This window comes from Chiloscyllium plagiosum, chromosome 2 (assembly GCF_004010195.1).
Source record: "Chiloscyllium plagiosum isolate BGI_BamShark_2017 chromosome 2, ASM401019v2, whole genome shotgun sequence".
NCBI lineage: Eukaryota > Metazoa > Chordata > Chondrichthyes > Orectolobiformes > Hemiscylliidae > Chiloscyllium > Chiloscyllium plagiosum.
Window position 1 is genome coordinate 114,874,925 of NC_057711.1, and position 18,347 is coordinate 114,893,271.

Genomic DNA, 18,347 nt, shown 5'->3' on the forward strand with positions numbered 1-18,347 from the left:
TCAATAAGACAGCTGTTTCAACCCCGTAACACTACCAACTCCATCTCTGCCTCAACTTTTATTTGCTACTGAAATCCTCATCCGTGCCCTTTATTACTCTGAGTTGTCTCTGTTAATGCTCTCACTGCCTGTCTCCCATCTTCTGTTCACCTTAAACCTGAGTAATCTAAAATGCTGTTCTTGTAACTCATACCAAGTCATGTTCACCCACCAGCTTTGCACTTTCTTTCCCTCTCCCCGTCGTACTAGACTAGTCATGATAACCCCCCAAGGATGGTAACACTATTGAATGCAATATGGTAATGGCTAGATCATACAATCCCTACAGTGTACAAACAGGCCATTTGGCCCAACAAGTCCACACAGACCCTCCGAAGAGGAACTCACCCAGATCCATTCCCCTACCCTATTACTCCACGTTTAGAGCCAAGCATGTGGTGCTGGAAAAACGCAGCAGGTCAGGCAGCATCCGAGGTGTGGTCGGCATGGTGGCTCAGTGGTTAGCACTGCTGTCTCACAGTGCCAGGGATCCGGGTTCAATTCCCGCTTTGGGCAACTATCTGTGTGGAGTTTGCGCATTCTCCCCGTGTCTGCGTGGGTTTCCTCTCACAATCCAAAGATGTGCAGGCTAGGTAAATTGGTCATGCTAAATTGCCCATAGTTTTAGGTGAAGGGGTATGGTTGTGGGTGGGTTGCTCTTCGGAGGGTCGGTGTGGACTTGTTGGGCTGAAGGGCTTGTTTCCACACTGTAGGGAATCTAATGGAGCAGAAGAATTGACATTTCGGGCATAAGCCCTTTATCAGGAATTCAGGCATAAGCCGAAATGTGGTTTGTCTTGCTCCTCGGATGCTGCCTGACCTGCTGTGCTTTTCCAGCACTACGCTCTCGACTCTGATCTCCAGCATCTGCAGTCCTGACTTTCTCCTACTCTACATTTACCTCTGACTAATACGCCTAACCTACACATTGCTGAACTCGATAGACAATTCAGCATAGCTTATTCACCTACCCTGCACCTCCGTGGATTGTAGGAGAAAGCCGGAGCACCTGGAGGAAACCCACACAAACACAGGGAGAATGTGCAACTCCACAGACAGTCGTCTGAGGTTGAAATTGAACCCAGGTCGCTGGCGGTGAGAGGCAGCAATGGCTAACCACTGAGCCACCAATCATTGCCTGGCATTTGTATGTTGCAAAGTTTACTTCCCTCTGGTCAGTCCCAATCTAGATATTTCCAAGTCTTGCTGCACTTAGGCATGGATTGCTTCAGTTTCACAGGAGTTGTGACCGGTTTTAAACATGGTGCAGTTATCAGTGAGCAACCCCATTTCTGTACTTCTGATGGAGGCCAGGCTGTGGTTACAAGACCAGATCAGAGGTGAAGAAGTTCTCATCCTGTCTCTGGTCTACATGAGCAGTGTCCCCTCCAAACTGCAGCTGCATGCACACAGTGCTGCTTCAGTGTTTCCTACAAAGCGATTTGTTGTTGGTATTCCAATGGTATCATTGATTTCTGGTTCCTGATGTTGCTGCTGAGCACAGGCCTTCAACATTGACACCATCAAGCATAAAGCAACCTGCTTGAATGGCACCATATCTACAAACCTCCACTACCAATGCTCAATAGTGGCAGGGTATACTCTGCAAGGTACATTGGCAGAAATGTACTAGGCTCATTAACATTGTCTAAGCCCATGACCACCACCATTTGGACGGATAAGTGCATGGAATAGAATCTGCCAAAATCCCTTCAAAATCACTCTGCATTCTGACTTGGAAATATATTGCCATTCCTTTAGTGTCACTAGGTCAAGATCTGGAGCTCCCTTTCTGATGGCATTATGGGTGTACTGAAACAAAATGAGTCCTGTTTGGCGGGCGCTGTTCTTAAAATTTTTCTTGTCATTGTTTAGATATAGCAGTACAGCACTAATGTGAAATAACAGGCCACAAATTATATTTCCATCTCCACTGAAGCCCTGATCCTTGCTATCTGACAAACTTCACAAAAATTTTCTTTGTCATGCTTGCTCTTTTCTTTCTATTCAATGAGATCAATTAAACAAGTTTTAATAGGAGTTTCTATACTGTACTGAATGTCATGCCGACTGCAATTAAGCAAAGACAAGGTTTTCTAAGCAAAGGTCAGAGTGGGTGAAAAGCGTCCACTTTTGGTAGCCGTCAAAATCCTCTTGTACATTCCTGATATTTTTCTTCATTCAAAGGGTTAACTGCATCATGTGAGTTCATTGTTTCCACATTAAAACCTTCAGCCTGAATATCTTCCTCAAGAAATTAATGCCACTAATGTCAGATCATGTTTCCTCTCCAGCAGATGTATTTACTGCAATATAAGTTTCACAATTCATGCTTTTTGTCTTTTTGAGTTATCTTCATACAGAGGAATAAATTTCCATGTTCTCACATTGTCTGTCAGGTCATCTCTGAAAATCAATAATGGAAGAAATCTCTGAATACCTCAAACATTGAAAAAATTATACTAGCCATTGGTTCACTCTGTTTCTTTGGTTGGTGTGATTGACAGATCGTTGCTTTTGTGGACCACATCAGACAAGGATTAAGCTAATGTAATTTATTGTGAGACTGTCTACACCATGTGATTCATAATATGGTGTAGATTGGACTGTACAAGGACTGTTATCCTGCTGGCTTCAACTCCCTACCCGAATAGAACAGGTCAGTCACCTGCACATATTCCAGCAGGGAATGCCTTATGATTCATCAAACTTGCCTATCCTTTTAAAATTTTCAAATGGTGTTTCAGTAGTTCAATTTTTGATTTTTACAGATATGAAATATTGGCATGGGTCCTTGCTTTTTATTGCTGACTGGGTTCACAAATATGTGAAAAGCTGACACATACAGTAGATAGAGCACTCATTACTGTTCCAGTGCAGTAAGTTGAGATGATTTGAGCCTTTTATTGTTTTGACAGTAATTCTTCTTCTTGGAAGAGCTATTGAAGGCTCTGAGCCAACACAGCCTGTCACGTCTTGCTGTAATTGTACATTGTTTCACACTACTGACCAAATGATCAAAGTCCAGGAGTGGATGAGGCCAATGTAGCATGCAATAAGATTCATGGAAATGTGGGAAGAATGTTAATTGTGCCAATACCTCTGACTGCAGTGTAATATCTACTTTGTCCCTTTTTGCTGTGCAATCAGCTTCTGAAAATGAAATTGATGCAGTTTGCCAGCTGAAACCAAAACCAAAAACTATTGAATCAATGTTGGAAGTGCCTCCAGTGAATTGGGCAAGGTGTGAATTTCCAAGTATGACATATCTTAAGGAATTATTCTCTTGCTCTATCTTTGTAGAACTATAAGTTTTTAATTTCCTAGTTCACTCAATTTTAGTTTGGAATTGTTAACCATCTGTGCTTCTACTACCCTTTTATAGACAGAGTATTTCAGTTAATTATCACTTGCTGCATTAAGTTCTTCTACACCTCCTCTCCGCATCTCTTAAGGGCAGCACAATGGCAGAGTGGTTAGCACTGGTGCCTCACAGCACCAGGGACCCGAGTTCAATTCCAGCCTTCATTGTCTGTCTTCGTGGAGCTTGTACGTTTTCTTCATGCCTGCAAGAGTTTCCTCAGGGTAATCTGGTTTCCTCCCACAGTGTAGAGATGTACAGTTTACATGGATTAGCCATGCTAAAAATTGCCCTATACTATCCAGGGGTATGCAGGTTGGGTGGGTTAGCCATGGTTTAAAAAACCCACGTGGGGTTACAGGAATGATGTGTGTCTGGGTTGGCTGCTCTTCAGAGGGTCAGTGAGAATCAGTAAAGTAAATGGCTTTTTACTGCACTGTTGGAGTTCTGTGATGATTAACTCTGTGGCCCTAATCCTTGTACCATTCAATAGACTCTTCTCTATCTATTCCATCAAACCCTTAGTAGCTGGCATTAAAAGCAGAAGACATTTCAAGTGGTTTTCAAAGTCATGACAGGCTGAGAAGCTGTTTCTAGTGGTAGAAAGGTAAGTAATCTTTTCAGGAGGTTGACAGAAGAATCAGAGGTGATACAAAGAAATATTTTCTAACACAGCAACTTATACGATCAGGAATGTGTTGCCTCAAGGGAGGTGGCAGTGAATCAATTCTTATTTTTAAAATAATTCTTTTTGAAAGAGAATTAGCTAAACACCCTGAAAAGGAATAAGATTTGTAAGGCTGTAGGGAAAAGACCGGGAGAGTGAGAATAATTGCTAATAGCTCTGAAAGATTTGTTACAGTTCAAATGGCATCTTGTACTGTAAGGCTCTGACTGCATTTCATGTGTTAACACTGATGATGTGTCGCAATAGTGTGCGCTTATTAAATAGTGGTTGGGAACAATTGCCTGGGGTTCTATGTCTCGATATCCGCTGAGCATTTCCAATAAGTGTGAGCAATTATTATTCAGGGAGCTGGTTCTATAAGAAAGAATAGATAGGGAGCAGATGTGTTGTTAACCTTTCGATTTATTTTCCAAGTTCTATTCTTCAGTTTGTCCAACTGGGATCGTTAGTTAACTGTATAATACACCTCCTCCCACCCCGCCCCCTGTAAAAACGCCATCCCATTCTCCCAATTCCTTCGTCTCCGCCGTCTATTCTTCAGTTTGTCCAACTGGGATCGTTAGTTAACTGTATAAATTGGCATAGGAAAAATTCTGTATGATATCTTGGATAAAACTGGTTTATTGTAATGTACCAAGATTTTCTTGTATGAAGAGTGAAACGAGGTTTAATTCTGAGATTTTCAGTTTGAATGCATAATCTACAGTTTTAGTTGGAATCCATCATTGGCCCGCACTCCAAGGAAACAGCAGAAAAGTCAGATTTCCTACTTTAGGGATGCGTCATATATGATTGCGTTGAAATGTTTAGCCAGCAATTATTCTTTTATTTCCTTTATCAGGGCCACTGAGTTCAGCTTTCAAATATGATCTTTTGTTTGGAAGAAATAGCTGTGAAGAATGGATTAACCATATATTTTTAGAATTGACTGCTGTTACCTTGCAGTTTTGCTGCAATGTAGGCACCATCCAGTTATGTGTGGGCTATTTTGTTCTGGACAATTATTTTTAAGTTCCCCTTGGCTTTTCGTGTTTATATTTGACAGAAAGATGACTAGGAAGCCGTGGGATCACACTATTCATGTATGCATTCTTTATTGAGCACTATACATCTCTTAATTCAAAATCCATTTTTAACTCCTAAAAAGACTTGATTTTATATTTTATTAACTCGTTTATAGGGGAAGCTGTATTTATAGTCCACACTGGTTTCCTGAGTCTTAATGTTGTTAATAGACAACTTTGTAGTCTTGCTTATCATTAAGTTAAATATTTGAGAATGCTGTTTTACTGGAAGCACTGTTTTCAGTGTTAGTGTCAACCTGAGAATTATGGAACTTCTGAAAATCAGTGGTGTCCATACGTTAACTTGGTGTTGTCTTATAAAGCAAACTTTTAACTTTGGGATTGGAGGTATGGATTAAATACAAGTTATCATGCTTTCTAAAAGGTAACGATAAGGGAAAACTAGATAAACGAGGAGAAAAGAAGAGGATAATGCTGATGAAACAAGGTGAAGAGGAAAAGGAGATGGATATGGACCATAAAGAGCAGAATAGATTTCTACTGTATATGGTATGCAACAATACTTGGAAATACCTTCACTGTATGAGTGACAGAAAATGTGCATATGAACATACAAACTAGGAACAGAAGTAGGCCCCCTGAACCTGCTCTGCCATTCAGTATGATCATGGCTGATCTGTCAATGATTTGAATTCCATATTCCTATTTACCCCAATAACCTTCAATTCCCTTGCGTGATGATGATCCGTATACCTCTTCAAAATATTTAAGATCTTGCGTCCACTACTCCTGAAGCGGTGTTTTAAATTTGCATAATCATCTGAGTAAAGGTTCTCTGTCTGAAAAAGGAAGCCAGATTGCTGTTTCGCTCAGTCATTATAAGTTTTGACTTGATTATTGATGTAAAGACATAAGTGTATATCACCAGAGTCAGGTGAAGAAGGATCTGTTCTCTTTTTAAAGAAAAAAAAATTCAGGTATATCAAAGAACAACACAAAAATGGTGCCCCCTGGACATTGCATTTACAAGTTTTTAGTTTGTTGTCATGTGGTTGGAATCAGTCACGTACGTTACAGGGCTGGCAGCATCTACAGCGAGAAGGCAGAGTTAACGTTTTGGGTCCAGTGACTCTGCTTTCACTCCACAGATGCTGCCAGACCTGCTGACTTTGTCTAGCAGTTTTGTTTTTGGTTCAAATTTCCAGCATCGACAGTTCATTGGTCTATTTTACATTATAATCCATGGATCATAACAAATGTGTGCATTTTGAAATTTTTAGAGGACTATGGTGCAAATTGTTCTATGCATGGATAGCGACCAGTGTTGGAACATGCTGGTTTTAAAACATGCTGAAGTTCTTAAACAGAGTTTCGGTAGCTTGGAAAAATACTAAGAAACAGCAATTTCAAAAGTTGGAACAGGAATGGTAGTACAATATCCCTGGGGTATTGGGACTGCTTCTGAGGGAAGGGGTACATGTACACGATGAACAAGTTGCACTCTAACCGATCTAGGATCAATCATACGGCATGACAGGGTGGATATAGATGAAGTATTTCCCCTGACTGTGACTCTAGAACCAGGAGGCATACTGAGGATAAGAGGCAGGCGATTGAAGATTGAGATAAGTTTCTTCACGGAGGGTGGTAAACCTTTGGAAATCTCTGTTGTGGAGAGCTGTGGAAACTCAATCATTTGAGGAGGTTCAAGGACAAAACCAACAGGTTTCTGGAGACTCACATTAAGGCATATGGAGGTAATCCAAAAACACTGGCAATTAAGTGATTAGTTATGATCTGAATAGCAAGGCAGCTTGATGAGTGAATATCCTATTCCTGTTCCTTTTTTTCTCTATGCTATGAATTTTCTTTTTGGCTGCATGGTTAATTCATGCCTTTTGGAGAGTATTTGCAGGGGCAGCCAAAATGTAGCAAAGGTGCGCAACATTGTGATGTGAACAGAGCAAAAAAAGCAGAAGCAAAATTAGAAATATCCCAAAGATTTAAGGCATAGGAATGACAAAACATTCTTTTCCAGTGGCATTTGTTGGGATCAGAACACTGTTCCTCAAAACCTGCTAGAAACTACTTCCATAAATAATTTTTCAAAAAGGATTTTGACAGGTGAGGAATTTGATGGTTACAACAAAAAATAAGTGTGGGCTGAAGCACAGCTTCTCTTTCTACCATTAGATGTAGGATCAAAAGTAGGCCATTCAGCCCATCGAGTCTGCTCTGTCATTCAGTATTGTTGATAATCCAGTAATCTCATAATCCTCAACTCCACTATCTCCCCTCTTACTGATCTAAAAGTCAAGTCTATTTTAGGTTTAGTTATACTGTTCAACCTCCACCTTCTGTAGTAAAGAATTCACCACCGTCTGAGATAGAGGATTTCTCCTCAATTCTGTCCTAAACAGACATCTTTTTTAGAGATTTATACCCTCAGGCTTTAGACTGTATAGCAAGGGGAAAGGACCTTTCTGTACCTATCCTGTCTCCATTCTGGAGACTCCATTCTGGCCCTGAAGAAAACTTACACAGGAAATGTTGACTTCTCCACCTCCTGATGCTGCCCGTCTACTTATTTATTAAACAGGTTTACATGTAGTACCTTATAAAATGCCTTTTGGAAATCATGATATATATGTTTACTGGTTCCCTTTTTATCTATCCTGTTTATCTCCTCCAGGAGCTATAATAAAATTTTCAGGGATGATTTCCCCTTCCTGAAGCCATGTTGATTCATCTTTGATTATATGAGTTTATAATTCTTCTGCTATTGCGCTTTTTTTATAATAGACTCTTGTATCTTCCCAACAACAGGTGTTAAGCTAACTGGCCTCTAGTTAAGTTTTTTTTTGTCTGTCTCCTTTTTGGAATAAGAAGTAATTTAATAATCCTCTGGGGCTTTTCCAGAATCCAAGGATTCTTGGCAGATGAGTACCAGTGCACTGACTATCTCTGTAACTATGTTCCTTAATGCCGTTTGTAGCTCATCAGGTCGAGGAGACATATTGGCCTTTAGCCCCAGTAGGTTGCTCAGTAATAGCTATTGTGTTTATTTCCTCTCCAGTTTAGCTACTTCATTATTTAGTATGCATGGAATGCTGTTATTAGCTTCTACAGTAAAGACTGACGTCAAGTATTTTGTTTAACTTTTCTGCCATTTCTTGACTTCTATTGTTTTTATCCCCAACTTTGTTCTGTAAGGGCTCATTGTTCACTGTTACCCCTCTCCTCCTTTTTATATACTTTGAAGCTCTTACTGTCCGTTTTTGTGTTACTTGCTAGTTTGCCATCATAGTTTATTTTCTCCATCTTTATTAATTTTATCTTTCCAAAATCTGGCATAGTGGGCTGAATGGCCATTTGCAGCTCCTTCAGTGTGGGTGAACTGGCTTTTGCCTTGCTTTAATTGAAACTTAAGTGCAAGGGATGTTGAGTTGCTTCTTATGGGACATTCTGATTAGCCTGACAGCTGAAGTGGGTGGTAATCCATTGCCATGGTGCTATTGATGGGCTTGCTGACACGCTGATGGAACTTCACACTCTGCCCCATATGATGCTAAAGAGTCAGGTAATCTAACAGGGCAAGTGATGCTCTATGTTGGGAAGCTACAAGGGTTTAAACTGGTTTGAATTTGAGAATTGCTCAGTCTCTTGGGGTCCTGCAGTTCAGCTGCCAATGAATTTCTGGGCTTCTATAAATGGGGCACCTCTCTGCGGGAGACAGTGCTTTTCAGATCTAGTATTACTTATATAAATTTCTAAGTGCTTTGTGTTTGGAAGCACTTCAGCATGGTGATTAGTTTCTGCATTATCCAATACCCTGCAGATTACATTTTCTTTTCAATTATACAGAAAAATTAGGCCATCTCAACTAATTTATTTTTGGAGCCTGTACTATAATGCTTTACTTAAAGAAAGGGGAACTTTAACAATAGTGCTTTTTATTGGCCGAAGATTATAGTTACTTAAATCTCACTGTGGTGAAATTAATCTTCCAACTTGTTACATGGCCTTTTTCCACAGAGAACTGAATTTGAATCCAGGCCATACTGATAAATGGCTTTCTGCATTACTTCAGGGATTCAAAGCAAACAGAGTTTGGCTGTGGAGAAGATCTATTGTAATGCAAAGAGAGCTCTTAGCTTGCATCTAACTCCAGCTATACTTAATAGTCAAATGTGAAAAGTGGAACAATGTTTCAATCAAAATAATGGTAACCTGCTGCTCTGACCTTGAATTGATTCCTCTCTCTTTCTGCCCTGCCACCATAATTTGTTTAAAAATCCCTCCATTCTATTGTGTGTTAATTGTGTGGAGTTAGAATCTGGAGATCGGTGATACAAAGGATATATAATGTTAGGCATGCAAGTGTTTTTATTTAAAAGTATTATAGCTCCCTAATCCGCACTGTGGCAACAGAAATTCATGTTGAATCGTTATAGTTTGATGTATTTGTGTGGAGAACACGAGGGGAGAAACAGTGGGCTGAAGACAAAGTTATTGAAATGTTTAATTTTTTTGTTCATTTGTGGGGTGTATGCATCATTGCACCACCCAACCCTATCAAAACAAAAACACCGTTTTAAAGTAGCTTTTTTCTCTGTTCACCAGGTATGGGATTCGTCCAGAGAATGTGATCCTGTACGGTCAGAGTATAGGCACAGTACCTACAGTGGATCTGGCTGCTCGATATGAATGTGCTGCAGTTGTGCTTCATTCTCCTTTGATGTCTGGTATGCGTGTTGCCTTTCCTGATACCAAGAAGACATACTGCTTCGATGCATTCCCCAAGTGAGTGGTTTTTCTCCAATGTTCACAGATCAATACAGACTGCTAGTGAGGTTAATGCTTAAAACCTTCCTTCAAATAGATTCCTCAGATTTTGTGTTAGAAAGCAGGGAGAGTGCGGATTCCTCCAGGGAATGGCCATGACCCAGCTACATAAGTGGGAATCATAAAGAGAGGGAGAACAATGATGGTAGGAGCCTTAAATGTGAGAGGTACAGTCAGGTATTCTGCAGCTGCAGATGTGATACCACTATGGGGTGCTGTCTCCCTTGGGCCAGGTTTAAGGATGTCACTGAATATCTTCAGGGTATTTTGATGGGGGTGAGCAAACAATCAGATTGTGGTTCACATTATGACCAATGACAAAGGTAGATGAGATCCTGCAATAAGAATTTGGTGAACTAGATAGCAGGTTAAAAAGCAGGACCTCAAGGGTTTAATTTCTGGGTTACTCCTAATGCCATGTGCTTACAACTAGAGGATTCTGTGACTATATTCAAAGTGTGATACAATGGAACACGGTAAGGTTAGATGGCATTTATTTTAATGTGAGACATTTTGCAGTAAGGCAGATGAGTTGAGGGTGTTGACTGACCCATGAGAACATGATATCATTGCTATCAAGAGACATGGTTGAGGGAGGGACAGGATTGGTAGCTTGATATGGAATCTTTAAGTCAGTTACAGGGTTGGGTGTAAAAGAGGAGCTGACATCACAATATTGGGCAAGGAGTCAATTATTGTAGTAAGGAGGGATAATATCTAGCTCCTTACCATATGATACCATATGATAGATAAACAAAAAGGGACATTCACTTTGCTGTGTGTGTATTATAGACCCAGAGTTAGTTAGAGATATAACACTTAAAATGATGAATCTCAGAAATGTGGAAATGAAATGGTAATAATTGTTGAGGATTTCAATTTCCCCAATGTTAACTGGAACAAAGTGTAAAAGCTTAGAAGGAGTGGAATTCTTAATGTGTCAGGAGAACTTTTTAAGCCAGCTCAGAGAAAGACTTAGAAGAGACGAGAGCAGTGCTGCACCTAATTTGAGGGAACAATGTCGGGCAAGTGGTAAATATGGAATTAAGGAAGCATCCCTGTGATAGTGACCATAATTCAGTAAGATTAAGGTAATTGTGGCTAAGAACAAAGGTCCTGAATTAGGTGAAGGCCAATTTTAATAATATAAGATGGGATCTGGCCAAAGTGAGCTGGGAGCAGCTACTTGCAGGGAAATCCACACCACAGCGGTGTGAGACATTCAAAATGGTAATTGTGGAAGTGCAGGGCCAAAACTGAAGGGTGGGATCAACAAGTCCAGAAAATGCTGTGTGTCAAGAAATGTACAGGATTGGGAATAAAAGATAAGGAATTAAAAGGAAATTTATTGTAGATACTGAAGGCTCAAACAGTGGATGTCCTAGAGAAGTACAGAAAGTACAATGGATTGTTACAAGAAATTAGGAGAGTAAAAAGAGGTTATAAGAAAAAAATTACACTGGCTAATGTTAAGTAAAATTGAAGCATTTTACTATGTTAAGGGAAAGAGTAGGTTTATTAGAGACCAAAGTGGCAAACTGTGTGTGGAGCTGGAATATATAGTTGAGGTTTAAAATAAACACTTTGCATCTGTGTTCACTAGAGAATGATAATCCAGGTATAAAAATCAAAAAGGGTGATATACTTGAGTGATTTAACACGAGAGAGAATGAGTATTAGTGGTTTTAGCAGGTTTGGATAAATCCCCAAGCCCGGATGAGATGTATCTCAGGTTGCAGTGGGAGGCAACAGAGGTGACTGAAGGGGCTCCAATATTAATTTTCAGATCCTGTCTGGTTACAGGAGGAGTGCCAGAGGACTGGAGGACAGCTAATGTGCCATTATTCAAGAAGGTTGGTAGGGATAAACTATAGGCCAGCCTTAACATTTGTTGTCGAGAAACTGTTGGAAACAATTAAGGACAGAATTAATTTCCAGAGAGGTAAGAACTTTCATCATGGCTAGGTAAGGATGTGAAAATATCAATCAAATCTGATTGAATTTTTCAAGGCAAGTAGGTATGCAGAGAATAGTGCTGCCGATGTAGAGTCCATGGAATTCATGGACAAGATGCTTTTGACAAGATCTTGTGTGGCGGATTGGCTAAGAAGCTAAGAACTTGTGGGATCCAAGGCAATTTGGTAAATTGGATCAAAAATTGGTTTTGTTGCAGGAAACAGAGGGTGATTGTTGAAGGCTGGAATTTGTGACTGGTCATGTGTATCCAGTAGCGTTTCAAAGGGTTCAGTACCTTGCTGTTTGTTGTGTACATAAATTATCTAGATATGAGTGTAGGAGGTATGATCAGTAAGTTCGCAGTTGAGATGGAAATTTGTGTGTTAAATAGCGAGGAAGGAAGTCTTAGACTACAGGATGATTATAAAGGGGCTGATCAGATGACTTGAACAATGGAAATGGAATGTAATCCTGAACATTAAGAGATGATGCATTTTGGAGGGATAACAAGGCAAAGGAATGATAGGACCCGAGGAAATACAGAAGATCAGAGGGACCTTGGTATGCGTGTCCACAAACCCTTGCAGCCAACAGGGCAGGTAGGTGGTTAAGCAAGCATATGAGATATGTGCCTTCATCAGTCAAGGATGTTAGGGTGGAGCTGTACACAATGATAATTAGGCTGCATCTTAAGTAGTGTGCAATTCTGATTACCACACTATTGAAGGATGTGATTGTACTAGAAGGGATGCAGATAGAGACTGACCAGATTGTTGCCTGAGCTGGAATTTAGATACGATGGGGGATCAGCTAGGCTGGGTTTGTTTTCCTCTGAGCAGAGAAGACTGAGCGGGGGAATCTGACTAGGGTGTACAAAATTCTGATGGGGTAGATGGGGGGCATATTTTCTCCTCTGGAGTCGGTAATCGGGGGCATAGTAAGAAGGTAAGGAGCAGGAATTTTGAGAAAAGCTAATAAGATGAACATTTTAAATGCGATTAAAGTACAAACCTTTGGGCTATGTGCAGGAAAATGAGGCTGGAATAGATGGATGTTTGATGATCCATGTGGGGGGAGGCAGTGGCCTAGTGGTATTATCATGTGTCTGTAAATTCAGAAACCCAGGTAATGTTCTGGGGACCTGGGTTCGAATCCCACTGTGACAGGTGGTAGAATTTGAATTCAATAAAAATCCGGAATTAAGAGTTCTAACGATGGTGAACCCATTGCCGATTGTTAGGAAAAACCCATCTAGTTCACTAATGTCCTTTAGGGGAGGAAACTGCCATCCTTACTTAGTCTGGCCTACATGTGACTCCTGACCCACAGCAATGTGGTTGACTCTTAAATGCCCTCTGGTCTTGAAGCAGGACTTGTACCAAAAACCTTCTGATTCCAAGTTGAAAGCACTAGCCACTGATCTATGGCTCAATTGTATTATCCCGTTGGTGGAAATATCCACAAGTGTAATGATCAGTTTGCAGGTAACCTTGAGACTCTGTAACTCAGGATATCCTTCCTTCCTCACTGGATCGTTATCTCTCATTGTTGTTTTCCTGTGTTTTATTCCTGACGTTTTGGGAGATTAGGAATTTATTGCTAAAAGTCATTATGTCAAATTCAAATTGCTTCAAGTCTTGATTTTTTGCCTCCTTAGGCATGGTGTCCAGAATTCTGTGGGTGAGGTTCATATGTTTCATGTATAAATATTATATTTGCATATGAAAGAGATGCAAAATGTAGTTTTAATGGCTGCATAGATCACAAGATTTCACGTTTAAAGATATTTACTTTAGCAAACAGCATAAAAACATGAATTTGTAAACATCACTTTGCAGGCAAATCGTTTGTTCTTTGTTACAAAGCAGACGTTTTAACACAAGTGAGAAAATACCAGCTGCGGCTTTATTTTAGTGTCCTTTAGATTGACATTCAGTTCTCTTGTATTCAATCAAAATGATTCTTGGCTTCAAAGGATTTACTTCCAATGTGTGGAAGCATTTCACCCTAGAGCTGACATGTCTCAGTCTTCCTGGGCAACTTCTTCCTCTCACCTAAGATTGGTCAACTTGTCTGGCCTGTTTTGCCTCCCTGCAAATTGAGTTTTTTTCAATCCAAGCGTGAGCTTTAGTTTTCATTCCAATGGGAGAAAGTGAGTACTGCAGATTCCAATGCAGACTTTTAGCCTCTAAGTTCGGTCATACTGTCTTGATTTAGGCCACCTCAGACCCGGGCACATCAACTGTCTGAGTGTTTTCAGGTGCATCTTGGAGATCCATCTTTAAATAAATCACATGGGTATTGTATCAAGGTGGAGATGCTAATTAGCGATCGTTGAAAACCCAGCACTCTCCTCACTAGATGGACAGTTTAAAGTTAAAATATTTTCGCCTTTTTTTTTTTGGGGACTTTGGAGACTGTTTCCACTGTTAGCATTTCTCCAAGAGTAGTTTTGTTGCACCTTTCTTATCAATAAAACTCTCTAGTCTGTCTTTAGTCTCTTAGTAGTCAAACTACTCAGGCTAGCTGTCAGGCACCATGTCATGTGACTGTTCTTTTTGTCTTAAAGTGGGTGCTAAAGTAGAAATATCAAGAGTGTTGATATAAATTTTTGAGCTTGACTGACCTTTCTAATAAAGTAAACCCACTCACTACTTCACCATGGTATTCAATGAATCTAAATTTTAATTTCTTACAGCATTGACAAGATTTCGAAAATAGCCTCTCCAGTGCTGGTCATCCATGGGACTGAAGATGAAGTAATCGACTTCTCACATGGGTTGGCATTGTATGAGCAATGTCAAAGGCCGGTAGAACCACTGTGGGTAGAGGGAGCTGGTCACAATGATGTGGAACTTTATGGACAGTATCTTGAAAGACTGAAGCAGTTTGTTTCTCAAGAACTGACAAATTCTTAAATGAAAGTTTAATATGCAGGGGCTTTTTTTTTGTTTTGCTTTTTTAAGAAAAACTCATGATTGCTTTCCATTTCTCATTGTTAAATCATATATGCAACTGTAGTCTAACTGAGAAAAGCCTTAAAGGGCTTTGCAAAAATCAAGTACTGCCCTTGGGATTATAGAAGTTCGTAAGCATAAAAATAGTGATAATTGCCAGTATTTTTACAAAATATATATAAAACTGGAGCATGTAGTCAGTTTGTCAAATTGGGGTGACCCTAAAAGAAATACATTTCCCCATTCTTCTGTTCAGAAATTTCAAATTAATAATGTATAAAATAATTATGCACATTGTTGATTTGTGTATATTGCCAAATTGATTTGCATATCAATAAGGACGAGAATTAGATTGAATAGGCCTTCTGGAATGCATCTTAATAAATCAACTTCAATTTACATGTAAAGCAAAAAACTAATACTGGAAACCTGAATTTGAGAAACAAAATGCTGGAAGCTAATTTCAGCAGGTCTGGCAGAGTCTGTGGTGCAAGAAAAACCATTGATGTTTTTGATTGTAAATTTTTGTCAGAACCAGTTTTCAGCTTGGGATATAAAATCTTTAATTAAGGCATCCACATGTAAAATTAAATCCTTAAACAGGATTTTAGTAATATTTTTTAAAAATATACAATTGAAATAGTTTAAATCTGAAGAGGGATGTTAATAAAATCTACACAATTTTCTTATGATCTGAGCCTTTGCAGGAAGGTGGCCAGATATTAATGTTTGAAAGCCATCGTGCATGCTGTGGTTTTTCAATTCAATAAAATGACTTGAATTTCCAACAGGAGACATATGTAATGTAAATCTTATGCAATACAAGTCGTGAGACGTGTAGCTACTGAATTATTCAATAACACTCCAGTTCCGCACTTGACAGTGTAGTATGAAGTGGGAAGTATTCTGGGGAAAGGGGATGCTGGTGGACTTAGGGGCAGTATCTTGGCTTCAAAGTTGAAAGGACAAGAAGTATTCATCCATTACACAAGGCTGATATCACCTAGCAAATTTGATGCAATCAAATATTGCAAGCAGCTTTCCGGATAAAGCTGGTCTTAAAAATTTCAACGCACGAGGATTTATTTCAAGTGTTGAATTTACTGGGATGCTAAACTGAAAAATTGTACATACAATTTGTTTTGCACACAATTTTAACAAATTTGTGGCCGCTCAGGTTTTGATTTTGTTTTGCTGATCATGTGAATAAACTCTGGTTTCAGATTACACATAATGTACTATATGTAAATGCAAGGGAGATACTTGTTTAAACATAGTTAACATCTGTGACTTGAAGGATGTTTTCATTTTTCTGCAAAAACCTTTCATAATGAGGTGGTTTTATTTTCTCCCCATCTTTTTGAAGGTAGGATCAGGCAGACTGGAGAAGGATGCCAAATCATGTAGAATTGGACACTAATTAGAGGATGGTTTTAATGAAAAGTAACCAACACACTGTAATACAGCATTCTTTTCAGGTGTATTCCCCACATCCCCTTCCTCCCTTTAGTGTTGCATATGTTAAGCTTCCTGATAATTGTAGGGCCATGTGGAGTGAATACATTTAAATGGAGAATGCAAAGATTGATTTTTCTTTTCTTAAAACGAAGAACAGGCTTTAACACTATGTAACTCAAAGTAGCCTTACAGAATTGCAACTTTTTAAAATGTGAACGTGTAAATGCTTGTAATTCTTGTATTTGAATTTTTATGCTGATGTATAATCCCATATTTCTGTATATCATGACCAAGTGCTATTTAGCAGTCAGTTGTATGTTGCCTGTGGAATAATTGTACAAGTCCGATTTATACATTCAGTGTCAAATAAGGAGTGGCAAGCAGGCATTGCCAGCGTTGATGCAATGTGCTTTATTCTAATAGTGCTATATTCTAAGCTTAGTACTTTAGGAGCCAACTGTTAAACTCTGCTGGGTCACCCATCTTTATAGACTATGAAACAAGAGTTGGTACCTTCCACAATCTTAAACTTAGCATCCATTGCTATTGTATCCATTGTATTCCTTGACCTATGCCAATTCCACTCATTGCTGGAAAATATAGTATTCAGTCTTTGAACTGTTCTGACAGTGTGTAGAATTCGGTATGTTTCTAGTTGCAAAGAATTAACACCATCTGCAGTTTTGTGGTGCACATTATATTGTTCTCATTTACAGACCTTTTGAGTTAAATCTGACATTTGTTGATAACCCAGCTAAAATAAATCAATCTTGCTCATTTCCAGTAAGTGTTCTGGAAGAAAAGCTCCCATTTGAAAATCAATTCTGGCTGTACAAACCCAGGGCAAACTTATCTGCCCAAATGGCAGCCAAATGTTGCTGCCTGTACACACCTGGATCTCTGGTGCTGTTATTCAGCTACCCCAGTTTGTTAAATTGGAAGAAAATCTCATTTGAGCTCATCTTTGAGGTTGGAAAGACCAAATCCCAAATGTCCCACACTGTGTATCAATTACGACACTTATTCTGTCTTTCCAAGTGACTAGGTATATGTTGCTGCGTTGTACAGACATCACTAAGATATTATGAAACCATTTCATTTTCACTCATTTTGGACACTTCGAAAAGAGCAGTTACTGCTGGTGGCTTGTATGACCCAGACATCTGAGAAACGGCAGCAGACGTAAATGGGATGTTATTAAAACAGATGAGTTATTTAGTGAGCCGGATAGCTTAAACTGCTGGGATAGCAGCAGTTGTAGTTACCAGCCTAAAACAGATAGGTGCCATATATTGAACCACTTTAAAAATGTGTGAAACCTGTGTTTTATGTAACCATTGTTTAAATGTGAGTTAAATGCAGTGGCCAGTGGAAAATTAAGTTCTCTAGTCCTTTTTACTATACTGACTACTGAGCAAATCAGATTTCCTTGTACCTCTTTCTTTTGCTTTTTTTTCTGTTTTACCTGATGCGGGCAGATTGGTACTTTTATTATTAGAGTTGAATTAAACTTTGACTTAAAACACACGAGTGTTACTGTATATCTTTTCCCCTTGGTCTTAATGTTAACATCTGTTCAGATTACATCGTGTGGAGGGATGAGAGAAAGAAAATAAAGTCTAATTTCAACATCTTGCAGGAATTAAGTTCGAAATTCTGTTGTGCAAAATGACTGATGTTTGGCTTGGAAATTGATGCCAGGAAGGAAAAATGTTCCTGTTTAGGTTTGCCTGTGTTGGGAACTGGTTTGCTGAGCAATAATGATGTTCGGTGTGAATTATGTCTCAATCAAATGGGGTTCACTTCTGCCCCACACATCTAGACCATTGAAAAGGTTGACATTATTGCCACACTGCTCAATTACCACAACCAGCAAAGTTAAAAATCACACAACACCAGGTTATAGTACAACAGGCTTATTTGGAAGCACTAGCTTTTGGAGCACTGCTCCTTCATCAGGTGGTTATGCGGTATAAGATCATAAGACACAGAATTTATAGCAAAAGTTTACAGTGTGA

The 18,347-nt window shown here is 39.3% G+C and overlaps 1 protein-coding gene across 1 annotated transcript in view; it reads left to right on the top strand.

Annotated features, from left to right (window-relative positions):
- Nucleotides 1-17,856, top strand: part of abhd17b (abhydrolase domain containing 17B, depalmitoylase) — a 64,485-nt gene extending 46,629 nt beyond the window's left edge. The window contains exons 2-3 of the mRNA XM_043716451.1: nucleotides 9,737-9,916; nucleotides 14,613-17,856. Coding sequence (XP_043572386.1) covers nucleotides 9,737-9,916; nucleotides 14,613-14,832 — 400 coding nt within the window. The 3' untranslated portion in view covers nucleotides 14,833-17,856. The remainder of the gene's footprint in view (nucleotides 1-9,736; nucleotides 9,917-14,612) is intronic.
- The last annotated feature ends 491 nt before the right edge of the window (nucleotides 17,857-18,347 follow it).